Source organism: Chaetodon trifascialis, chromosome 16 (assembly GCF_039877785.1).
Source record: "Chaetodon trifascialis isolate fChaTrf1 chromosome 16, fChaTrf1.hap1, whole genome shotgun sequence".
In the NCBI taxonomy this organism is placed as follows: domain Eukaryota; kingdom Metazoa; phylum Chordata; class Actinopteri; order Chaetodontiformes; family Chaetodontidae; genus Chaetodon; species Chaetodon trifascialis.
The window spans coordinates 7,755,531-7,782,040 of record NC_092071.1 but is presented as its reverse complement, the minus strand read 5'-3'; the positions used below and the strand labels follow the sequence as shown (position 1 = coordinate 7,782,040).

Sequence of the window (26,510 nt, the reverse complement as noted above, 5' to 3'; positions counted from 1 at the left end):
TGCCTTTGTACTTTCAGATGAGTAAATGTTTTACACTACATCCCGACTGTTTTGAAGTCTGGATTGCACTCCTGCTTCCTTTGCCAAATTTGTTCCCTCAAAATCTGCATCGTGTATTATTTTGTCTCCTGCAACAGAAGGTCATTTAAAATGCAATGACCCCTCCCTCCTCCACAGTGTTTTGGTGCCATAGGAGTCATTTACTGAAATCGTCCGCTGGCCTGATCACAAAACGAGTTAAAAACGCACACCTGAGAATGCTTAGGAAAAGCATCTTCACTTCGCCATCGCTGCTAATGTCCACAAAACAGGCGTCTTCACACTGTAACGTCAATGTCAATTTCAGGGTGCAGCAATTCTCAAATTGAACGCTGCAGTTGATCATCAAGCACAAATGGAACATTTGAGAAGGCCGCTGAATATTGAATGTCGTCTCTCCGGTTCAAAAGCATTTTTAGAGCTGTGGGGATGCGTTCCAGAGACAAGAAAGCAGAGAGGAGCTGAGAACACACTGTACCCTACCACTAATGTAGTCTGCAGCTACACACATGCATGAAGGATTGGAGTGCTCAGATAAAAAAAAAATACACACACATGTGTCTTATGACAGGATCTAAGTGTGGTTCAGCATGTGTGTGAGTCTCCAAGTATCCACGCACGTTATGTTATTAGGAATAGTCTAAGGTTAGGGATGAAAGAGAAGGTTGACAGTGTGAAGGACAGATAAAGATCAGGGATAATGAGAAGAAAGAGGAGAATAATGTTGCGTTGAGTTCAAATAAATGGCCAGAAGGGACGCCACTGGGCACTGAGCTGTTCTTTGATGTGGCTGATTGTCATCAGGGACCTTGATATTGTTACTGCTGCCTTTATGTCACTCTGTAACAAGTCTGTGCTGCTCTGAAGTCTGCGGTTAAAATGCATTCTCCTCTCTGCTAATTTGCTTTCTGTGGGTCTCCTGTGTTGCAGAGTATTTAATATGGCAACTGTTAGTAAAACATTACTTTCACGAGAAGAAAGGGTGATTCAGCAAGGAGAGCGATTATCAACAAATGCGTGTAATCAGAACAACAAAAGGACACAAGTGGCTGAATGTAAAATGGTAAATGTCTCTTTGGCACAAAAACAGAAATAGAATGAATAATGGTTCATTTTCCCGACTAAAACTACTTCAAAAGACGTCGAGAAGTAAGAAGTGTCTGGAAAATGAAATGGAAAAATAAAATTACAGAACCAGGAAAATACTCCCTGTATTCAGTGTATGTGCCTCTGTACAATTTAATTTAACAATGTAATTTATTTTCATAAAATCTCTGCACAGTAGTAGTCTTTGCACCAGATTCAACACGGCTTTTAGTGCACTGGTAGTTTTCTACTCCCAATAACAGATTCGGCTTCCAGAAGAATTTGGAGTAACTGTGTTGCTTCTGGGTGCCATTTTGGATTCATGTGGCGTCAAAGAAAAAGAGAAAAAAATAGGTGCAGAAAAACAAATATCTGCTTGAGAACGGGAGAAAAACAGAAAACACAAGGGATGATGAGAAACAAGCAGGAGGCAAAGGAGCCTCAGTCTACACCTGTTCCTCTTCTCAGGTGTCTCAGCTACTCCCACGGCTTCACCTGCTGTCCCTTCCTCCCCCTCAAAAGTATTAGATATTCATTTGCTGTCGTCACATGCCTGACACGGGGTGTCATATTAAAACGTTTTGATCTGTGGTATTATATGACCATTTTCGTCACTCACTGAAGCAAAATGATTCAACAAAACGATGAGTCAGCCTACTCCATAGTCACCTCCTGGAAGCTTTTACATTTGATGATCTGTGCACGCAGCTACGGGTGTCACTCTGACACACAGGAAGTGCTTTAACTTCAGCAGCAGGAAAAGGGGTTTGTTTAGCATATTCAGAGCAAGAACTGGGCAATTAATATGAGCAATGGAGCCTCCCTGGCAGGACAGATAAAGAGGAGAGTGCCACCTACAGAGGCTCAAACGTCATCAGCAGTAGATAAGTCATCAGAGTAGCGCCCACACGGTTTTATTTACAGGTAAACTGTGGGAAGTGCGGTGCTGAAACACGAGAGCCATGTGAGCTTATTACTGAAGATGATAAAAGAAGAACAAACCAAAGTCAAAGAGCTTTTAGATTACCACTTTAAAGTATATTTTTAAGGCTGTTCATGGGACCAAATATGTGAAGGGTGAGATGAGACGGCGGTGACTACAGTAACGTTCACAGAGCAGAGGTGTCAACTCTGTCTGACACCACCTCTCTGATTCTGTGTTAAATAATTCCTCTGACTGGTTTAAGGGGGTCGCTATCATGAAAGTCAAGTTATAGTCTTCTCTAATCTGAATAAAAGTTTGAAGGATGACTCATATGTCAGTGATGACCTTCAGACAAGTTCCCATATCTAAATAATTAGCTGGGTTATTTGTCAGTGCCTTCAAAATGTTCAAAAAACTAATTCTACGAGTGGTCTCTTGCTTTAACTTTGGGGGCTGCAACACCTGGTTTCAAGTGTCAAAGCCATTTTGTAAGCCGGCTCTTCAACAAATAACCTCATTATTTCACGCCCACAGACACGGCATTGTGATGTAGCCTCAGAGTAAACAGTTAGTAAAATCTGCTCTGAGTCATGAGAAAATGTCTTCATGAAAATGTGTGCCTTGAAAGTGTAAAATATTAAAGTGAACTGACGCGAGCAGAGTGAAGGCCAGTGCAGACTCGCTGCCTATTATCACTGTGGTACTGAGATACAAAAACCACACAGTTATGTCTGCGCACGCACACACGCACACAAACACTCCAAGACCTCACAGAGCTTCTTGCTGTTGGATTGCCAAAAGCTTAAGTTTGATAAGGATCAAGAAAACTTTGGGGTTTAAGGTAATAAACCGGCCTTCTCATATTCATATTTTACAGATTTAACTGCAGTTGTCTAAAGACTCTGCTCTGATTGCATCCTCCTCAAGGCTAGAGATTGTAAATCTCTCTACTGCTTGTTTTCCAAACAATACTGCATATTAGAATTTATATATTAAACACAAAAACACATACTAATCTCACTGTACTGTTTATCTTTTTCCTTCCAGAGACATCAAACCTGACAACATACTCCTGGATGAACACGGTAAGATCCTTTGTCTGATTCTATTTCTAATTCATTCATATGGATGTCAGGGGGTGGACTTCAAAATCCAGAAACTGTACAATAAGCTTCCATCTGTTAATATTCGACTTCACTCACGTGGTGACTTGGCTTAGCATTACAAATGCGAGACCTAACTGCTTCTGATGAAGGATTTTACCAAACCTCCGACCTCTGGGATCACTTCTGCACAGATCAAAGCAGTTGAAAGGCTTAGAGGCAGGTCTCACAGTCATAGGCCTTGCAGCATAAAGAAGGTAAATACCTCATACCTTATTTTAACAAATGCAACAAAGAGAAGGTGCGCACGCATGCATCTTTATTGTCTGCCCACAGTGATAGTCAGCGTTGGGTGAAGCGCTGTGACATTTACATGGTGTTTTCTTTCTCTGAGCTTTAGGATGAAATAAGACAGAGGGATGTGATAGGAGGGTGGAGGACAGGGTGATATTCATCATGCCTCCTCTCTCTGAGGGAAAATCTGGTTCTGAATGATTGATTAAGTCTCATCATAGGCTTTAGTGTCAGTTTCAGTTTCACACAGATAGACATCTCGCATGCACGCACACACGATGAGAAAAGAGGCAGAGAGCAGTGTGTGCTTGTGTGTGTGTGTGTGTGTGTGTGTGCATGTGCGTGTGTGCGTGTGTGCGTGTGTGTGTGTGTGTGACAGAGGGGAACGATTACAAATCAAGGCCACATAAAGACAGACTGTAAATTTCTTCATCAATATGTTAATCAAGAGGAATATTAAATTACTTCATGTTATGATCCGTCGCAGAGACACGCAGACATCCGAAGACAGACATGATGGTACAGTATGAACACAAACACCATGCGCGAAAGTATTACAACATTGAAACCCTCTATAACTCTTTGCTTGGAGTCTGGACCCCCACATACAGCCTCACCTGTTAATTAATAACCCCTTACCATTGCAGTAAAAATGAGCTTAACTTGCCTATCCAAGGCAAGTTAATTCAGAGCTGTTCTTGAACCATGTGGAGTACATGCATCAGAATCACTGTGCTGCAGGCATTGAGTAACAGAAGTTGAACAGGAGTCTCTCATGGTTGCCCAATAACCTCACAGTGATGATAAGACCCCAGGAAGTAGCTGCATCCAGCCGAGAAACAGCCCAGCATTTAACTCCTCACAAAGCCGCACTGTGTCTTTCTTATATTTGTGTTTGATATTAGGTTTTAATTGGTGAGCTTTAGAGGTGCTGTAGACAGAGTTTTGTTACTTTGGACAGAGCCGGTTGTTTGCAGTGTTTTTGCTAAGGCAGTGTTTCTCAACTCTGGTCCTAACCCAATTATCGGCTCATCACCAAGCTCTGCAGTGGCTTGATAACGAGCCACTCATTTAAATCAGGTGTGTTGGAGCAGGAAACATCTAAAACATGCAGGGCAGGGGGGCCCGAGGACTGGAGTTGAGAAACACTGTGCTAAGGTAAGATAGCTGCTGGCTGTTGCTCCATATTAGTACAAATATGAGAGTGATGTTAATCCTCTAATCTAATTTTCAAAAAGCAAATAACTGTATTTTGTAAACTATTGCCAGCTCTATTACTTTAATAAGGACAAAAATGGTTATATACTCAATGGACTAAACTTACATCGTGAATTCACACCTGGTTCAAGCGATGGAGGTGACAGATTAAAAGAAGGCTGTATATTAAAAGACCATTTGAGCATCAACTTTACAGTTACTTTACACAGGAAATACAAGGATGCCACACAACACCTGAACAACACCTCAACTCTTATGGCACAGGTGTATGAAGAGGCTCAAGAGGAGATATTACAGTACACTGCACATATTCTTGATGATCATGTGTAGTAACTGTATTTATAAACTGATTTCCCCCAATCGGAACTAAGCAGTCGTAACCACGAAAAACAGTCCACGACCAAGACTGTCCACATACTTTTAGCCATATCGTACACACACATGAGCAGACGCACACACAAGTCCTGAGATCTCGCAGGGCACTGGGCAGCTGCTCAAGGGAGCTGAGCAGATATGTGGGACAGGAGCCCTGCTGTCGCTACAAACTGGAAGCAGACAAAGAAAGACAGAGAGCGAGCCACAAGGACAACACAAGAAGAAGGAAAGCGATGAGCAGACGTTTCTGGAAAGACAGATTTGTCAAAGGAAGAAAAGCAGGGTAGACAAAGAGAGGAGGAGATACGTGAAGAAGAGAGATAAAGAGGGACGAGAGAGAGAAAGGCAGTTTTGTCAGCCTCAGCCTGATTTCCATAGGACATCGGACGGTCACCTGGGTTTTTTTCTCTCTCTCTGTTTGTGTGCGCGTCCTTTTAAACTCAAGAAGCACTTCTCTCCCCCTCATGCATTCTCCCCCCACTGTTATTCTGTGCAGACCCGTAGTTTACCTCTCCATTAAAGCCTAAAACAACAGGAGGTATCAGAGGAGGGGGAAAAGGCTGTTTCACTGCACACCACGTCAATTTTGCAAGCTGGAATTGACCCATTCCTCTGGGAGCTGCTTCAAATACAGAAAAACAATTTACTCATGCACACGTGAACTGGCGCTGTGCTAAACGGCATAGCCCGAGGATGCTGGGAGAAGCTCCAAGAGGGCCGTTGTCTAGGTTATCCACTATGAGCCTGCACACATGCTACGAACACAGGCACTATGTTAAAGCAATATCATGAGGGAAACCGCACCAACACCCATGGGACTCTTTAGAGAAATACAGTATATGATCTTTCCTGATAAGAAATAGCAGGTAGAGTTAGCTTAAGTAAAATGATGGAATTAAAAATAGGCTGAAAACAGGTGCCAGTGCCGAGGTAGTGGATACACAATACAATGGGCATTAAATTTCACAAAAATCGCACAGATCACCACGGTCAGCTAACAATTACAAACATCTTTGTGACCGAATTGTTGATCTGTTGGTAGCTTTTGGTACAGTGAGCAGATCTTGTGTATAATGCCTGCCTAAACAGGCATTTAGACCAAAAACAATCCTGCCTTAACATGCATGGGGCTGCACTGCTGGGGCACGATGCTTCAGGTACCAGCAGGCAACGAAAAAGACCCAGCAAGTGCAGCTATGGGGCGATTGATCCATGAGTTCGAATGCCTGTCAGCTGCCAAAACAATGCACAGCAGTTTATAATATTACAAGAAGAGCGTTTTCAAATCAAAATGCATGCATTTGACTGGCCAACGCACACAATGGTGGATAACAGTGCATTACCGTTGCTGCAGAAGTTGAGCCAGGTTGAACTTTATTTGCTCTGCCACCCTTCATTTGTTTTGCTGGAGTCCTCTGCGTTGCATTCGGGTGCGTCAACAGAGAAATGTGGACGCATGCCAATAAGATTAAACACTGAGAGTGAAATGCATGGGTATGGAAAACGAAGTACATAGGGATTCTGACTTGGTAAAAGGCAACTGAGAGTTGGACAGCTGAGTCATGTTACACGATGCTAAGAAGTATTCAAAAGTGTAGATACCTGAAATGGCCAACAGAGATCCAGGATGGGACTAATAGTAAACTAATTTGTGTATGCACAGTATACGTGACATATGTCATCTGTGGTGGGGGTGACTTGAGGTCACAGAACGCATACGAAATTAAGAATAGAAGAGACATGCAGCAGCGTGACATAACGCCAGGATCAAACCTCCACAGTGGTTGAGGTAATCCCAGTAAAACACGTTAGATAACTAAGCCACCAGCAAACCTGCTGAGCCTTTGTTCAGCCACCACACACTTCAGCAGTCAAGGCAGGGAACAGAACGACTGGAGACAAACAAGGGTTAATCTCACGCATGGACTCTAGATTTTAGAGCTTATAAATGTAAGGGAAAAGCACTAATCTGAACTACATGTATGATTTTAACAAACTCAAATTTGCCAAATTTGACAGAGCAGACAGAGCATGAAAACAGTGACTTTGCTGAAAATGAAAAACAGAGGACCAGCAACTTTCAAGCTAAGCTGGGTTGTTATGTTCAGTGATTTTAATATGTTACGTCACACAGGCTGATTAGCTTCCTCTCTCTCTCTCTCTAACAAGCAGGCTCCTGCTAGTCAATCTACAGCAGCTAATGGTACTTTAAATTAAAAGCACTCTGTCACAAATAAGCTGTTTTCCGTCCCTGGGGTCCACTTTTGTTTCAATCACAATGGACCCAGCCGCTTTTGTACATCCATTCACTGTAACCAGCAAGTAATCCACGAACATGAGAGTGTAGTTCTGTTACCCAACAGCAATGTACTGTACATTTTCCATAAGGCTGAGATTAAAACTGTGTCATAGTTCATCTCTTAATCTCTCTCTGACTAATGCCATCTGTCCACGACTATCCCACGTTTGTGTCCTGTTAGTTTTAGGACCATATCTGCTCTATCACTGAGATTCTACTTTACACCTGACAACTCTGTGAGTTAAGTTGGAGCAAACCTATGAGTCTGAAAGATTCTGCTATTGGCCAAGTGACTAACAACAAGGAACACATGAGACATGACAAGGCAAGACAGAGACAATAAAAACAACCAAAAAACAAAAGACAGAAAAACAGATAAGCATAAGAAATCAACAGAAGGTACCTGAAAAACATGACAGCTGGGTGGGACCAGAGTTTAATTTCTCTACCCATTTCTAATTTATTCACACTTCACACTTATTTTATTTTGACTCGTTTGCTTGCCTTTTTTAGACCTAATGGGAGCAAATATGATGATGCAAAGGATCATCATCGCCATCCTCTGAGCTGTTTTGAACTGATGTCAGAATGACACTTTGGTTAAAAATTTGCTCGTAGGTACTTCTGGCCTAACATTTTGATGACGCTTGTCTGTTTCTTCCCGTCGGCTACTGTGCAAAACCCCTGTCCTAAATCTGTCTTCTGCAAAGCTAAGAGAGATGAATCAGAAAAGGAAAAAAGGGAGATAAGGATGTGACAGAGACAGGGGGCTTCATTAAAGATGAAAACAAGAAAGAAGCTCCAGTTAAAGTCTAGAGCGACATTTGAGTCCTGCTGCACCTTTGTCACAGTTGTTGTGGAAGAAAGAAACCGAAGTTTCAAGCCACAAAGGCCCAAAAATCAAATTCAACAGTGACCAATTGTTCAAGGAAAAATCTTCTTGAGAGAGTTCAAAAATGATCAGCTGGAGACAGGATAAGGAGAATAGTTCAGATATGCACAAGGTACAAACCCAAAGGATTCTGAGTTACACTGGTTAATGCTCTGTCTTATATCCAGTTTGGTAAGGGTCTGTTCCCACCTCTGGGACCTCCTCTAATTTCTTTCTAAAGTCTGCATGTTTTTACACCATTAGGTTATCATTGGGCCATTGACTTGCCTTAACAGTCTCCTCTTATTTTAGCTGGTGTTGACCTAGTGGCAGTGCAGCCTCAGGGCACACTTTTTCTTTTTCTCAAGATTTGTTCTAAGTTACACCATTATTTCTTAATTAATTGTTCATTTCTTAAAAAAAAAAAAAAAAACACAATCTTTAATGGTACATGCATAATATAACATCATAAGATCATAACATGTAACAATATGGTTACTGAGTGTAAGATTATATCAGAACATAGCAAGATTATAAGAACGTGTTCTTTATCCGTCTTCTTCAACCATCGTTTTGGTGGCACGGTGGAACAAGTGGTAACACTGTCGCCTTGCAGCTAAAAGGTCCCGGTTCAAATCCCGCTGTGGGCGCTGGTGGCATGTCCTCCACCATGCCTTCAGTGCCTGCCCAAGGAAAAAGGGCCTTTCTGTGTGGAGTTTGCATGTTCTCCCCGTGTTCACCCAGGGTGTCCTCCTTAAAATAACCCCCACTAAAAACATGCAAGAAGATCACCACCTGACCAATGGTGATGAACAGAGTTGGGTCCCCAGGCGCCACTGTCACCTGGCAGGCCACCACTCCTGGTCTGCCGTGGAGGAAGGACGGACCAAGGATGGGTTAAAGGCGGAGAAAATAATTTCACGGAAGCATGGCCTGTGTGCGTTAGTGTGCAAGTAACCTGTGTGTGATAAATAAAGTACATTTCTTCTTCTCTCTTAAAAATCATGATAAGTTTATAAGAACACTTAATTTCTCAGCAATCACACATGATTATAAGGTATAAGTATGAGAATACACACTAAAGGCCACTGGCAGTCTTTAGGCCATATGAAACTACTGGGATGAACCTGTTTACCCAAAGAGCTAGCCACAAAGACGCCCGGGATGGAGCCATGGGAATGTCTCTGAAGGCCCTTGGCAGGTGTGTTGACCATAATACTTTCCAGGGTCAACGTATCTATGACCCCTAACATGTTTATTACAGCTTCATATTTACTACTACAGCTATTGATTGCCATTGAGTACAGCTTTCCTTAAATCATCACATCTCTGTTAGGAAAAAATTATACTCCACAGTCATCAGACTGCATTAACAATGGTCTTTTTATATTGGCAAGGCACCACCCGATCTCCCCTCTGTGTATCACTACACAGCTGCAGTGTTCATTCACTGAGCATGTTTCAAACTGCACAGGACAAAGAGGGGTTAAGAAGTAAGAGCATAAGGGAGCGGAAAAAAAGAAAATTAAAACCTGAAAAATAACAAGCGGATGGTAAAAAGGAGAAGGGGGGTGGAATAAAAGGGTACACAGAGAGAAAAGGTGTGATAATGCAGAGTGACAAAAAATGGAGGTAGGACGGAAAGAGGGAGAAAATGAGATTTTCTCCGTCCAGTTCTTTTATCTTTCAGGCTCTGTATCTTTTTGTAAACACTGAGACTGTCTAGCTCCTGCCTGCTTTATATTCACACACCGTTATCTCTGTGCACGGTGTGTGTGTGATAAAATATTCTGCCTCTAAAATACAGTATGGCTGTGCAGCTCTCACGTGTGGTCGTACTGTATGTGTTGGCTGAGGTAACCGGGGGCATCAATTCATGCGAGCAGTCACTCTGCGGCAAAAACTCTCTGGCTCTGTCTTGCTCTCTCACTCAGTATGACACACACACACACACACACACACACACACACACACACACACACACACACACACACACACACACACACACACACACACACACACACACACACACACACACACACACACACACACACACACACACACACACACACACACACACACACTGTATACATTCAGCTCATTAGTGTGTGCTCAGTGTGCATGCAAAGACTATGGGCCATCTTGCAGCACTGTGAGACACAGGTCAATGGTTTGACTTTGGAAATCACTGAGGTTGCCATTAAAACACTCTTTCAGCTCTGTCACAATATCACCATACACGTTTTATTCCATCAATGAAGCTGCAGTTAATTTGCATTTGATGTCCTTTTTTTTATTTCAATGTAAGAACATTATGATCGCAGGAGTGTGTAAAGGAAACTGCATCATTCCAATGGATTATGTTGTATAAAATTCTTTTGATCCTCGTTTTTGCATATCCAACACTCACACAAGCAGCATACAAAGTGGGATACCTGCTACGTGTACATTGTGGTTAAATTTAAGTCCAAAGAAAAAGCTTAAACTTTCAGGGGAAACACAGGTACTGTCAATGCTGGCGGTGTAAACACAGCCGTGTGATCTCACATGTGAGCGTATCAAAAACATGCTCCAGATCACTCTGAGGTAATATAATCTCTCTGTTCTACAGGGCACGTCCATCTAACAGACTTCAACATCGCAGCAATCGTTAAAGAAGACCTAAAAGCAACTTCCATCGCTGGGACAAAGCCGTACATGGGTAAGAAAATAGAAACTATGATTTTAGTTCCCAAGGATGTTGAAGGGATGTTAGAGACCAACTCTGGTGAGCCCAGTTTTCACTGGAGGAACAATCCTCCCTCTGCTGTTTGGAAGGCAGTTTCAGTTCATTTTTGTTGATTCATCGAAGGCATGCGCGATGACCCAGCACAGAGAACAAATAGAGCAAAGCTCAGCTGGCAGGCTTGAAAAATCTCTATGATTGATTTAAGAGTAAGGAATGAATTATGGATCGATGGATTGAGAGACACATGCAGAACATGCAGGAAAAAAACGACAAAGAACTGTAATTTTGAGATCTGAGAAGAAAAGCAAAAAGGCTCCTGTACAATGCAACAATTGAATATAAAACACTTCATCACGAAAGCCTCTGAAGCAAAGTTCACAGAGTTTGATCTTTGTCAATATTAACTGCTCCATGGTAGAACAAGACACAGCTAAAAATAAGTGTGCACTTATACCAGTACAGTCATGTTAGTACACAGTGAAGGTTGGAAGCTTATGGAGCTTAATGCATACGTTGTTTAGGAAGCATTTTAGAATTAGCTCTGATAAATATAATTTTTGCATCTTGTTTGATTTTGATGCATGGACTCAAAACCTGAGAGTAACATTTAGTAGCCACATGTGACTAGATTTCAGCCGAATACTCTGTGGTGTAATAGATAATTCATGGGTACTCTGGGAGGAAGAAAACACTCTCTCTTTCAGAGGATTCAGTAGATAAACTACACGTTTTCCTCCTCAGCGAGAGAGCAGAGCAAACCTGTCATGACGAAAAGGAGGAAGGGAGCGTGTGCATGCTCCTGAGTGCACACTATGTTTCTCTCAGACCTAATTTTAAGAGCGTAATACAGATAAAGAATCAGTGTGGGAAGGGTAAGAGATGAGTGATGGAAATTCATCTTGACCATTTGAAACAAGATTACATCTGAGCAACCGTTTCCCCAGAAAAGATTATTCCCTTCCAAAACCTAACCAACTAATTTAAGGGTTTAAATAGCTCGTCCCACCTACAAAACTAGTTTAGTAAGTTATTTATTACAAAGACACCCTGATGCTACATTGGCTCCAAAATAGATCCCAATACCTAAAACTTGCCTCTGGCAAAAAAAAAAAAAAAAGGGGGGAAATTGTGTTTTTCATTACTGAACAAGAACAAAAGCTCAACAGTTCAAGTGTGAAAACTTTCTGGTTATGAGTTCAGCCACTTCTGTAAAGTCTGCTGACAACAAATCTCTATGTGTTTAAGCAAATACACAGCATGCGGCACTCTGTAACGCCAACTTGCAACGTAAGTTTGGTGGCAAATTGACATGTCGGCGTCATGACTGAATAACCACCAAAGTCACGTTTTGCAAATCAGTTGTGACAGTCTCACTGGGTAACACTCCTAACATCCAGTCTCTCATGCTATTATTTCGGTTATCATCCGTGCCGGATGCAAGGCAAATAAGCAACAGAAATCTAATTAGTGATAAAAACTGATGAGTAAATTCATGAGGGCAAGAGGGAGCGAGTGTCACATGCAGACATGACAGTCATTACAGTAATTACAAAATGAATTTTAAAAATCAATCATAAGTCAGTGCCAAATATTGTGCAACCTCCGTTTCCCACAATCCTGCTCCGATGATACAGCCATTAAGGAGTATTTACCAAATGAAGGCCTATGTGTGAATGACAAAAAGACAGATGAAGCAAGCTATGTTATGTTTTCCATGTCTGAAAGAGTCTAGTTACTTCCATTTAATTTTGTCAACAATATTTTGTGTCTATCAGCTCCGGAGCTGTTTCAGACCTTCGAGGGGTCCCACCCTGGCTACTCCTTCTCTGTCGACTGGTGGTCGCTGGGCATCACAGCCTATGAGCTGCTAAGAGGACAGGTAACTGAGACATACACACACAGAGCCCCATCACCGTGTCCACATCTCAACTCACTTCAGCCTTGGCGCGGCACACTTTACTGCAGTGAATAATACATATGACGTCTGATGAGAGTGTGCTAGAAAAGTCCTGTCAGAAGGAAAGCAGACATAAGTCCTCAGCCTTCACCAAACAACAGGGGGGTGAAGCTATAATTGAATTTTACATTTAAGCTGACCTTACTGGGGAAGATGTTTAAATGTTTAGTCACGGTGTGAGACGAATCGCTGTGGGAGAATGAGAAAATAGAATCTGAGTTATTTCCAGAGCCATATAATTGGAATTGATTTCTGAATATATAATTTATTTAATTTTGCACCGGTCCCATCTGGAAAAATTTTATTCAGATGTCATGGAAATAAACACAGGACATAATGTTTTCACTCAGCCTCCTTGCTTTGTCAGATCAGAATCTCAGAGCTGACAGCAGTCTGCTCACCGTGGACTCAACTCAGACTGCAGCTGCAGAACTTCCTCTCATATTTCAGGATGATGATTACGCCAACTACAGTAACCTCTGTCTACACTGACAAGGACCCAGAACACCTGAAACCGATCTGGACCGTTCGTGAAGTGGTGGTGAAATAAATTCCATGTTTTAGACATTTCAAAGCTCTCCCTGTCACCCTTCTCCATAAAACTGTTGACAGCTGTCTTACCTAATAGCTTTCCATTCCGCTTTCTAAAACTATTTTGTCTACTTTCTGACTCCCACTAAAATATCTGTAGTTGTCTCTCAACCTTCCTTGAGCCCTTCTGAAATTATGTTTTGTCCTCTTCCTGACCTCAGAGCTACATCTTTTCTGCTCCAGAACACCTAAAGTCTTCTCTCTTACCTAAAAGCTGTGTCCTGTGATTTTCAAGTACTTTTAACCTTCACTCACTCAGGAGAGGATTGCTGAGCACACACTTACACTCCTTCACATCCAGAAATTACTTACAGTGACATAGATGTTAGCCCCATTCTCTCCCTTCACTCATACTCCACTTTTTGGACTTTCCTGTATAATCTGAGTCATCTATGCAAACCCTCTCCTAAACTTTCTTTCACCCCTCTCTCTCCCACATCATCCTCAGCCTCTCCCAGAAAATTCATTTTCACTTCATCCTTCTGTCTCCTAGGGACTCTCTTCTGCACCTTTCACTGACTGCCACAATTCAACACCAACTATAAAGCATAAATCAGTCTCAGGGTGTTGAAAACTGCCCCGCTGGATGTGCAGAATTATTTGGCTGTTGAAAATGGAGAGCTAGCTCGCTATTATCCAGCTCGGGGCGCCTTTCGATCCCTTCTCAGCCTTTACTTCATCTTATCGCACTCTTAAGCTCCAACCCCGTCTTACTTCATTCATGCTTCGCTCAGACCATTTAACTCCTCTCTCACTAACCAGGGTTCCCTGCCAGGTCTGGCCACTGGTTGCAGGTAAAGGTCCAGGTAGCTCAGTTCCTTTCTAAAGCTGCAAATCAATCACTGTCACTTTGTTTCTCAGCCTCCAGACGAGATTAATTAGACAACCTCAGAGGGGGACCTCCTGGTCAAAAAGGCCAATATATTGTGGCTTGTGAGCCAGTGTCTGCCTTCTGAACACCTGACTCCAAAAGAATATATTACTGGTTGTCTGACACTTTATGTGTGCCGTGTGTGGGGAACATCTGCAGAATTGGAATATAATTGATATCATGCATCTGAAAGAGCCTGCAATAAAAATGAAAATGGCGAGGTGTCCACCTGGTTTTCATGTCACTCCCATTCCTCTTTCATCTTTGCTGCCTCTCTTTACTCTGAACCATCTGACAAAGCAGAAATGGCATCAAAAGCGTGGCAAGAGCAATTTGCCCATTGAGCATTTGCTCTTCTGTGAACAAACAATCTGGGAGAAATGGCCAAAAGTGTGGCTTGTCCACCTCCACACTGCCTAATCTAGCTGTGTCTTGTCACTGTGTCATTCTCCAACTCCAGAGGGTGGAGAAGAACTGGTGTGAAGAACTCTCAACAGGCTTTCCATTGTTTTCTGACCCGCAGACAGCCCACTCGTTCTGCACGGCTGAGAGTTTAAGTTGTGCTTTGAGAAGAGTCCCTTATTCTCTGTTTCCTCTATCATTTGTCCTCATCAGTGTGGGAAATGGGTTCACAGAAGGTGAACACAAGGAGAGGAGGAAGAGAGAGTGGAGAGGGCCAACTGCAAACTTGAAGACACATACTTTATCACTGCCCCCAGGCAGAGAATGACTAAGAATACAAGTAGTCTGTAACATATTGTCTCCTCTCCTCTCCTCTTTTCAGAGACCATATGTGATGAGATCCAGTACACCAGCTAATGAGATCCTTCAAACCTTCCACAAGGTCCATCCCAGCTACCCAGCAGCCTGGTCTTTGGAGATGAAGTCCCTTCTCAGAAAGGTAAATGTGGCACATGCATACTGCACAATATAGTCTAGGATTAATCTCACCTTGTCACGTGACACCCCCTCAGTTCCAATCAGTTATAAAACACACAGTGGAAGAAGCCCAGTCCGTCTTGAGACTGAACGTCATTTAGCTTGCCAGCAACTGGCAAGAAGCCAAAAAGTCTGTGATTTGTTCTTCACCCGTTCTACAGAATCACTTTATTCTCCAGCTCCATCCTCTCTAGTCTGTGGACCCACCCTCAAAGTGCTCGGCTCCCAGGCTGGCCATTCCCCGGAGCCGACAGCAGTGCGCTGGCCAGATGTGGGTGGCAACTCAATAAGGCTGTGTATTAGAGGCCTCACTTGGGTGTATTTTGGTTGGCCAACCGTTGTACTGAGTCTCAAACTGAGTATTTTTCTTTGTTTCCTGGGATCCAAAAGAGTTATTCTGTTGAGATAAGGACTCATTCATTGACTGACTGTTTCCTTGGTGGAGATCTGAGAGCATTTTTATATTATATTATTCATATAGGCTAATGACAAGAATTTGCAATAAGGTGAAAATATTAAAAAATAGGCTAATTGGGCCTAAAATATAGATTTTTTTTATTCGAAAGTCCTGCCTGATACTGTACATGTCTGGCCCTATAGTACTTGGAGAGATCTGTCATTTATTGCTTCATTCAGAAAATGGTCAAGCTTGATCAGTACCAGAAAGTATTGCTTCATGCTGCTTCTCTTCACCCTTAAAAAATATTTGGTTTTACAGATTACTGAACGTTTTTTTGTACAATGTTTTTTTACTGAATGTGTGAACTCACACTGGCATCTTGAATGTACAGTGACATAACATGCATTCCATCTAATAGTGGCATTTCCCAGTGCTCAGGATCTGAAGTAACTACCCCAAACCTCTCTCAAATGTGGGTGCATCAGAGTGCCACACTGTACACCTGATGTGACTTTGAATTAGGGCCACCACACCTCCAGAATGTACTGCCATCATTTATTTAAACCTGCACTTGACAACTTCTCACAAAGGTGGTGCCTGGTGGCCAAACTGAACTTCAGTGCCACAATACTCTGATGAATAATGACATCTGTAAACTGTAACGCAAAAGTTGGCCAATTTAACTGATGAGATCTTAATAAACAGAGAAGAGAGGCAACGATCTGATGTGGGTGAGCCTAGCATTTCTGGATGGCTTCTTAGCTACTTTGCAGGACATTATAGGAGTTTATTTCTCAAGGGAACACAATTATCCATACCTGACACCGGCACTTCATTTGGGCAAGCAAGCTGCATTTACAGAATCTTAATTAGGAGGTCACTTTCATTGTTGCAACCCTACTTTGTATACCACCTGTTTATGTGTTCAGGAATATCTTGCAGCATTCAGTGCAGCTTTGGAATTGGAATCAAGTATAATCAATATTCAAAAAGAGGAATTTGTGTTGTAGAAGAATAGACCTTGGCATGTAAACAATAGGACTGTCCATATCACTCCTTAATTACAATAATTTGGGTGTACATTTTGTTTTTGCATTTGATGTAATTAGCATATTCCTAAATCTTCAGAGTCTATCAATAATTACCTGTCTAACATCTGTTCTTCTTGTTGCAATTAAGCCTCTAGCAAGGCTAACAGACACACTGTTGCTGGAGCATTTGGGTTTTGTCTTGGCAGCGATCCACTGCAGTCAAACTGTTGCATTGCTTCGTGCTCAGACTCCTCGTACCTCATTGGCATTCTGGTTGCATAAATGTGTGTGTATGTGGGAGTGAAAGGGGGAGCGTGTGTGTGTGCGTGCTGCGTGCGAGAGGGAGACAGAAATGTAAAGAAAGTGAGAATGTAAGGGGAGAATTCCACGCTCGATATATTTGTCCTTCATCCCTCTCACTTCCCAACCTCGTAAATTCTCATCTCCGTTCGCTCCCTACATGTATCTTATTTTCACTTCCTCTGCCACTCGTTACCTCCATCCTCTCCTCAATACCCACCACCCTCATCCCTTTTGTACCCGTATCCTCATTCCTTTAGGGCAAACATGTACTCGTGTCTCAGTGGGACTCTGCCCATAACTTTTCAACCAGGCCTCCCCATGGACAATTGTTCTTACTCTAATCCTTTTGTCTCCTTCAGTTGCTGTGCATAGATGTCCAGAAGCGCATTTCCTGTCTAGCAGAGCTACAGGATCTGGACTACATGTCAGATGTCAACTGGGACGCTGTGCTCAGCAAACAGCTTCCTCCAGGCTTTATTCCCAATGTGAGTATCAGAACTGCCTCAGTGAGCTACCCAAAAAAATGCTAACATCTGAACAGAAAAGGATGTTTTGATCTGACACTGTCCTAATATACTGTGGTGCTAATCAGATCCACTGCATCTTAAACACTGGCAAAAAAAAAAATACAGCACTGGCCAAAGCTTGAAAAAAGAATGTCTGGAACAAAAATGAGAGAATAGCATATGATGCATATGCCATCTGTGGATGCCTTAATCCAAAGTATGCTACATCTTTGTCAGAGAATAATAGCATGATTTTACCCCTTTTTCACATTTCAGAATAAAAATACCATACATCACTGAAACCCCTCCTCCCTCCTACTGTTCTCACATACCTATTCCCATTCCAGTATTTCCCCGAAGGCGACGAAGATGTAAGGAACACAAGATGTAGCTAAAACTACCCACTCTTCATCTAATCTTTTCTAGTCAAGCTGCAGACACCACCCCCTGCTGGGCTGAGCAGGATGTCCCACTGAGTGTGTAGACTGAGTGAGACAAAGCAGACGTGTGCATTCCTCTTAGATATAGACAAAGTAGCTCTACGGGTGGTCTCTGGATCATCATGACCAGTTGGATGAAGACAGTGTTTGCGTGTGATAATAACACCAAGCAGGTTTTGCATTAGCTGTACTAGTTTACTGTGCCAAATTTCAAAGCTGGTAACAGTAAAATATTTATCCAACATTCTACCTCACAATACTGTCATACAAAATACTTAAAAATAGCTGACACTGGATTACTTTAATCAGACTGCATTTATGGCTGCAGATACAATAGATTCATTCAGCTACTAATGACTAATGACAGATATAACTAATGCCACTGCAACTAATGATTAAACCTGCAATCGATTAATCTGCCAGTTATATTCTTGATGAATCGATTTATTGTCTAGCATATGAAAACCCAGAAAACTTTGCTACATTTTTGCTTTAAATACATTAATCACTCTATCATTGGTGGTCAGTCACACCAACGCAATGATCAAGCAATACAATGACAATCCTCTACTGTTTTAGTGAAACAGCGACATGTTACTGTTTAGAGCCAGAGCTGAATGCATGCAGACTAATGAGTGTTGCAAGTGAATAGATGACTAAATGACTTCATCTAACGCTAAGTCTATAGCGCCTGCAGAGCAGCGGGTATCCCCAGCCGCCAGGCTGGCACAACAGAGGAAAAACACAGAGGATCGATGGGGAATTGACAGTGTCTCTCTATCTAATTATAGGCCTATCCTCTGTCTTTAGTGCCTTATAGACTCAGCGAGAACTCAGCCCTTATGTTTCATTTCCTAATGTCTCAGTGTTCAGTCTGCTTTGCCCTTTACTGGCTGCTGCTGTTCAAGGCTTGCTAGAATAAAAGTATAACATTATATTGTTTTGGATAGCACGTCTAATTTAATCATGGTGTATTATTTTATGGGAATCAGATGTCAGAAACAATGCCTGATCCTCACTAAAAAACCATGAGAGTTTCACTGCAAGTGTAGACTGGCACTCAAAGTTTAAAATATTACCCATATTAAATATGTGAACCTGTGAATCTCTTGTGTCTTTTTTTAAATGTGTGCTTACAGAGGCGGAGACTAAACTGTGACCCTACATTTGAGCTGGAGGAAATGATCCTGGAGTCCAAACCGCTTCACAAGAAGAAGAAAAGGCTTGCTAGAAAAACCAGGGACCAGGGATCTGATGGGTCCCCACAGGTAAACTACAATTTCATTACCCATCACACAAGAAAAGGTTTGTTCCAAGACACCTTATCTTACTCAACATATATGTTTTACAGATCAATAAGACACCATCCACTTTTTCACTTTAAAAAGTGTTTAAATATGAATTCAAACTCAATTTTAGGTGGGTTTATCCTGTCCTCACACATGCCTCTTAAAAGTGTCCCTCCCTCTCAGTGCTCATCATTATTCATTAAAAAGAGCTGACCGCTGGTTCCATTTGGCCCAGTTACAGGTGATAAGTTGCTCCTTAGTTTGTCTTTTAAATGTGTCTGGAGAGCTATTAAAAATGTTGAGGACACATTTCAGAGCTCCGTCTTCCCTCACCTTCATCAGAACAAATGGGCCGCCTGCCTGCTGCGAGTATGGGGAAGGCAAAAGTATGCAATCACCTCGCTGTAGTCTTTCAGTCTCTTGCTCTGTCTACATAAATCAACTGTTGTCTTCTGGGTGTTTATACAAAACAGAGAGGAAAGCACTGAAAGGTTAATTTGATCACTCAGTCAAGTGAGAGACGTGGGAGGAACACACATATATACACACACTCATAAACAGTGTGATAGTGAAAGCGGTGAGGCAGGAGAGATTGTATTTTTGGTCTAGTGCAGCACTGGGACCTGATCAGTGAGGCCATTTTTCTGTCAAGGCTAACTGTAGCACAAATGACCGCAAGTCATTTGTGTTCACTTGCATCTTTAGTGCAAATAGGTCATGAAGAGCTTGGAGGAAACCCGAAAAACATTGTGTGTGACAACAAAGGTCGAGCTGACATGTTCTTTTGCGAGGGCTTCTAAAAAAGACACTATTTTGAAATCATTTCATTTTGGGGGCACATTTTGTTCAAATCTACTTTCAATATTTGATGTGCAAACTATTCTGGTGAATTGGATTTTGATAAAATCTCTGCCTTCATTTGCAGATGAACATTTTTCACTAGAAAAGACATTTTCTACTGTTTTTGACCATTCCCACACAACAAATCACTAAATTACTTCTCTGCACAAACTCACCTCTGAAGGTATTTCATGGGCCTTTGTCACACAGTATTTAATAAAGCTGTCGCTATATGTGAACCTGGAGGTCAGAGAAGCATGTTACTACCCATCCTGCATAACCGTCCTCCACTGATAAATCACTGTGTGAGATATAAATGGTAGAACTACTATTCTTACACTGGAGGTTGAAGCCAGCTTTCAAGGAAATAAACCGTTTTCCTGCCACCAGAGAGATTTCAGTAATGCACCTTTAAAACTGGCACTGAGGTCTGTTTATCAGAAGAAATGTATTTACAGTACTGGTCAATATGTCAGTACAACAGGGAAGTGCTACACTGAATTCTAGGCTTTTGTCCAATTTTGAATCTCTGGCTTTTTCTGTCGAGATTAAAAGATCTGACAGTGTCACTGACTAGAATCAAATGTGTGCTGTTACCAGTAGCTATCCTGCGTGTCGGGTCTGGTCACTATCCAACACACTGCACCACAACACTAAAACCTGCCCCACACACACACACAACCTAACCTAAAGCGCACACACATTGAAAATCTACGCCATTACAAAGTCAGTACGGTTGGACCCTCTCCCACTTTTCCCAGAACAGTTTATGGGAGTCTTTTCTAATAGAAGTGAAGCAATTTGTGTGGTCTAGACTCGAGAGCATATACCTTGTCAGCTTGCAATAGGAAGTCAGAGCTGGCCCAAAGTGCGCCATGTTTTATGAAAGCTGACAGCTGCTTGTGGAGACCTGCCTGCCTTTGTGTATATATCAGTGATATCTCACTGTGCCGCCAGACAACATTCGTCATCCTTTGGCCCGTTCAGACAAAGAGAATGTCTCCTATTCTAATGAAATAATGATAGTCGGCTCTCAGGGAAACATTTGTTATGTTTATGGAGCAAGATGAAGTAACAGTGCATGGTCAGACGAAGGGAAACTAACATTAAGTCACTGAAGTGGTTTTGTACTCTTGTGGCTTGCATTTCTGGATTCAATCACCTTATTCATTTTGCTGTCATGCTTGATCAATGCAGCTCGACCAAAACCAGGGTTAATATTATTCAGCTGTATTTGCTTGACAGGTCTTTCACATGAAAATGGAGGTCAACATTTTCATTTTTTTCAACATTACACAACTGCAAGTGGCATATATTAAAAGAAAGATTGAGCTTTTATGCAGATCAGTGCAGTAGTAAATAATAACAGCGGTTGAGATTTGTGAACTCTCTTTAAACCCTGTTCAACTCCCTTTCTGGAGCACTGCCATTTTGACACAATAACATCAGCTAATAGAGGCTGAGGCATTTGTCCTCCCCTTCTAAACTACTTGCCAAAAACCTTGTGTCACTTTTTAAGGTGTTTTTGATTAAAAAAAATGTTCAGGAAATCTAGCTCTTGATAAAGATGTCTTTTTGAAATTGAAGTTGTATTTTTCCTGAACAACCTGGAGATGGCCTGTCACGCCCACCTTTAAAACACCACACTTATTTTAAGATGCTCTCTTCACTAATTAGCCTCGTGTGTATCTCCCATTGTCTCCCAGCTATTCCGCTAAATACCACTCCTTCACTCCCCAGCAGCCAAAGACACTAAAAATACTTTTAAGAGGGACCATAATATACATTGTAAACACATACTGTGAAATAATATACTGAAGATTTTACCATTCTTTCCAAATAATTAGTTTAACCTGCATGTTATTCATTTCACATAGTCATATTTTAAGTGTGTGCTGGTCACGCAGAATACTCCCTTTACTATCTATACATATGAGTTTGTGTTTGTGTAAGGCTTTGCCATATCCATTTACAAAGGGCCTGGGGGGCACTCGTGATCGATGCATAGAAGAGAGAGAAACAAAGAGAATGCTTGATGTGAGTTGATGTGTGCGTTCTGTGCAGCATTTCTGAAGCACAGCTGGATCAATATTGAATGAAGTAAGCAAGTTGCTCTTATACCTGTCCCTGCCATCTTCTTATTCATTAGCCGAGGCTGTTTTTTTTTTTTGTGCACATTCCTCCCCTACTCATTCTCCTTACTTGTCCTCAGACTCCTTCCACGATGCTGCCTACATATCGCTCTCGCCCCCCCTTCACACAATGCCAGTCCCCTTCCTTATCCATTTTTCCAGCTCCTCTTTAATCTCTCTGCCTCTGCCTCCCTGTCGCTGTTACGCTCATAACGTAGCATAAAATTAGCTCAATTAAATCACTGATAATATACAGCACAAAATTGGACCCGTGCTGTGAGAACAATATAAACTGGCAGACTCCCATCACACAAAGACACAGACACACATCTCTCTCCAAATCAGAGATGTCATTCAAGTTCATTATCCACTGCATGTATGAAATCCACTGAAAAGCTTTCTTGTGGAGTTTATGTAGATAACAAACGCCAGGGTTCATTCAAAATAGCAGCAATACAGATGGACAGAAGGGTTGCAGAAGGGTTATTGTGTGCATGTACGTGTGTGTGGATGGAATTCAGAGTACAGTATCTTAATGATCCCACTGTGATAATTGAAATGCAAAGGAGTGTAGACAATATTGTGCTTTTTAATATAGATATATAGTCTTTTTTAGTTGATTTTTGTATGGTCTGGTTGAGTGTAAACTATTTTAGGCAAAAATCCATTCAAAACTATTAAAAAAAAGAATCATAATACTTAAGTTTGGTGATAATGCATTATTGCTGGAGTGTTTGGGTTGTTTGCCGTAACAATTATTAGGGCTGCAATGGAGTGCTGCATGGCTGCCATCATGAACTAGTGTGTGCGCACGTCATGGTCGGATATTATATTTAGAATATCAAATATTAAATAATAACATGCAACCAGTGTGAAAGGGGTCACTGCTTGTGATGAAATTTAAGAGTATTATCATCCAAACATACTGTTTTACAGCAAGTTTCAGCTCATTGTTTAGCTGCAATTTTACTGTTTTGGTTTACTCTCACCACTCTCATGGTGTCGTTTTTGGCCACAGCAGGCAGCTACATACTCAGCACCAAACGGCAGATAGTTAGCGACTAGCTGGTGAACATAACAGGAGCTGGTAGAGACCAAAATCAGAGCTAAAAAGGAGTGAATATTGGGCTTCCATCTCCCAGGTGGCCAGATGTGTGAATGCTGGGTGTGTAAATGAGCAAATGCTTGCTAACAAGTTTGCCATATCAGCTTAAAAGGTGGTGTTATGTCAGTGGTGTGTCCTCAACTCTCTTCTTCTGCCCTCAAGTGGTCAAACACATAAGTTACTGCAGGTTTAAGGTGATTAAAGGATGCAGTAAAATCATGTGACAATGAACGTTAAAGAAAGACAGATGACTGTTTCAGCACCATGGAGAGGGACACATGGGTTTATGGGTTCCAGGTCAAGTGACACGAACTGTTTTTCACTTGCACCATCCTGTGGCCAAATGCAGTAACGAGAGGAATAATGTGTGCTTACAGTAAGCCTCTTTGTTTTATTGCGCCTGCAAGCGACATCAAGTGCTCCACAGAGGATGATAAAAATGAACATAAATTTTATGTTGGTTCTTGTTTTTCCACGCTGAACTCAGTCTGTCGCTTTGGTATTCTACCGAACCCTTTCCAATTCTTTTCTTCAAGAGAAATTTTAATATGATGAAAATTTATGTGTGCTTGCTGCTAAGCAAATGGAGGCTGCATAGAAGTATTGGAAAATCACTTAATTAGTATTAGAGTCAGGTAAATGAATGGGCCTGTGGAAGAGACGGAGAGCCGCATGTGTATCTGGGGATACAGCTCCGTGGTTGCCACTAATTAAAAGTGTAGAGTCAGATCTCGTCTTCAGAATGTCATCAGAGGTTGAAGCTCAAAAAGTACAGCTTGTTCCACATAGATATTTCCACTGAACAAAGGCAAACTCAGCTGAAAATGTTGACATAATATGCCTCCGGACTGTTCAAATTATGGTTTGAGTATTCCTAATCAGCTTGTTTTTTTAATGTTCCTGATGGGGTAAAAATAAATTCACCATTTACACCAGATCGCTCTTCTAAAACCAATAGCGCAGGTCTGATGTGTTGTCTAAGTATGTGGCGCCAAAGAACAATAAATTATGGGTAATGTGGAAAACCTACACTCTACATCATACTTTCTAAAACAGAGTCCATGATCTTATATTAGCACTCAAACCAAGTCCACTATTTTGATGACACCTTGTGTTTTCAGGGTAAGAATTGGGAATCATTTCAATTATTGGGGTATTATCTAATTTATTATATATTATTTAAAGTTCTCTAATTCCGACTTCAATCACAGGACATATTAGCAGGCACATTACAAATGAAAGCTGTCCGCAGCCACAGACAGACACACTGTAAGCCCGGATAAAGACGCTGAGAAATGTCTCCGTTGGGCTCTCGTCCAGAAGAGCACTCCCTGTTGGTTTGTCTCACTAAATGGAAAGTTTAATCAAGCCGTTGGAGCAATTAGCTTCTGAAGTGCCTTTTTAAAATCGTCAAGCAGAGACAGAGAGGGAGATACAGAGAGAGAAAAAACAAGTGAAGTGTCTAAGTTAAAGCATTTTTAACGTACTCTCTGCAAGGCCAGAGCGTTGTGTATGGATCCCATTTCCAGCAAGCGTTCCTTCTTTCCTTATGTCCTTCCTTCTTTCACTGTCTTCAACAATGTCCATTTGACCCTTAATGCTCAAGACAGAGGATAGGGAGGAGAAGAAGAGCATCGAATCAACAAAACCAACTGCTCAAACCAACCTGGTGAGGTCGTCTTCAGGTGTTTTGAGACACATTTTAGCAAGATGTCGGCTTAAGCTTAACTCCTCATAAACTGTAAAACAATAAAACTTGTGTCTTGCTCATAGGCGATCAATGCCCGTCATCCATAAGTCTTAGCGCCCTAGATAACTGTTGTAAATGCAAGTGTTATTGTTTTTGGCAGTTACTAAACAGGTGCATTACCACCACCCTCTGGACTGGAGAGGGGCCGACCCTGATTTGCATGTAGCTTGGAGAAACAAAGATGGTGCATTGTGGAGGTTATGTGCTTTCTAAATAAACTGGTATATTGATAAAGGTTATACAAAGGTGGCGTTTTTGTAGTCACCTTCTGTCATGCCTTCAGAATATGTCATTATGACAGCATCAGAGAGACACTACATCATACCCACTGCCTCATCTGTCACATCTCTTATGCATCACATCTATCATTAATATTTGACAAATTATGCACAGTTTTCCTCCTCTTTCTCTGTCGACCTGCCTGTTTCTTTGTCCTTTTGTTAGTCTGCATCACCTCCATACAAGCACGCCCTGTTCTCCCAGTCTATGTTTGAACATTGAGTGTTACGCAGTTGCTTTTATGTTCCTTCTGTGTCCACGTGAATTTGCCTTTATCCTGTGTGATGCTGCTGTGACAGTCTTTTTACCAGAAACCCACAGGAAAAGAAACAGACACTCTTTGTCTTTCATTTGCAATTAACATATATGCTAATCATAGACCTACATCTTGTTTCCTCACCCTCTCCTCTCATGCAAGCACTCACAATTATTACACAATGCAAACTATACACCTTCTGTTCTTTCACTTTTCAGATGTACACACATACACCTCCCTCTCCTCTCTCTCTCTTTCTCTCTATTTTCCTGCCCTAATTTAGTTGATAGCTTTTGGTTTGCCAGTGGCTGCTCGCCCACTGTGACAGCACCTGTACACAGCTTCACTGCTTGGCTGTGTGACTGACAGCTCTGGGCAGGGAGTCAGCCATTTCTCTCCTGAGGAGGCTTCCAGGAGCCTGGGCTCGGAGCTTTGAGGGCCAATCTGACTAGAGGGGTGTGGTGAAGCAGCATGTACTCGCACTTCTGTTTGAGCATTTATGTGTGGTCCTGTTCTAGAGAATGAGCCCCCCTCGATGCCCTGATCTTAAAAGTCTTCCAAATTGAAGAAATTTTGGAAATTGTGAGTGGCCAGAGAAGTTTTTGTGTGTGTGTGTGTGTGTGTGTGTGTGTGTGTGTGTGTGTGTGTGTGTGTGTGTGTGTGTGTGTGTGTTAATTTTGGAATCGGTGTTTCATTTAGCTTAGTCTAAAGGTAAACAAGTGATACTAGTACGTCTTGGAAAACTGTCATCTGCACAAGCAAATGAACACATCCATTTGTTCATTTTCTCTTGTGTTGTTGCATCTCTAGTTTTTCTCTGTCACACACAGACACAGACACACAGACACACACACACACACACACACACACACACACATAAACA

The 26,510-nt window shown here is 41.8% G+C and overlaps 1 protein-coding gene across 2 annotated transcripts in view; it reads left to right on the top strand.

Moving 5' to 3' along the window:
- stk32a (serine/threonine kinase 32A) overlaps positions 1-26,510 on the top strand; it is a 64,899-nt gene that overhangs the window by 34,284 nt on the left and 4,105 nt on the right. For both annotated transcript variants that reach the window (XM_070983622.1, XM_070983623.1), the window contains exons 6-11: positions 3,098-3,135; positions 10,822-10,911; positions 12,714-12,817; positions 15,142-15,258; positions 17,390-17,515; positions 19,116-19,244. In XM_070983622.1, coding sequence (XP_070839723.1) covers positions 3,098-3,135; positions 10,822-10,911; positions 12,714-12,817; positions 15,142-15,258; positions 17,390-17,515; positions 19,116-19,244 — 604 coding nt within the window. The remainder of the gene's footprint in view (positions 1-3,097; positions 3,136-10,821; positions 10,912-12,713; positions 12,818-15,141; positions 15,259-17,389; positions 17,516-19,115; positions 19,245-26,510) is intronic.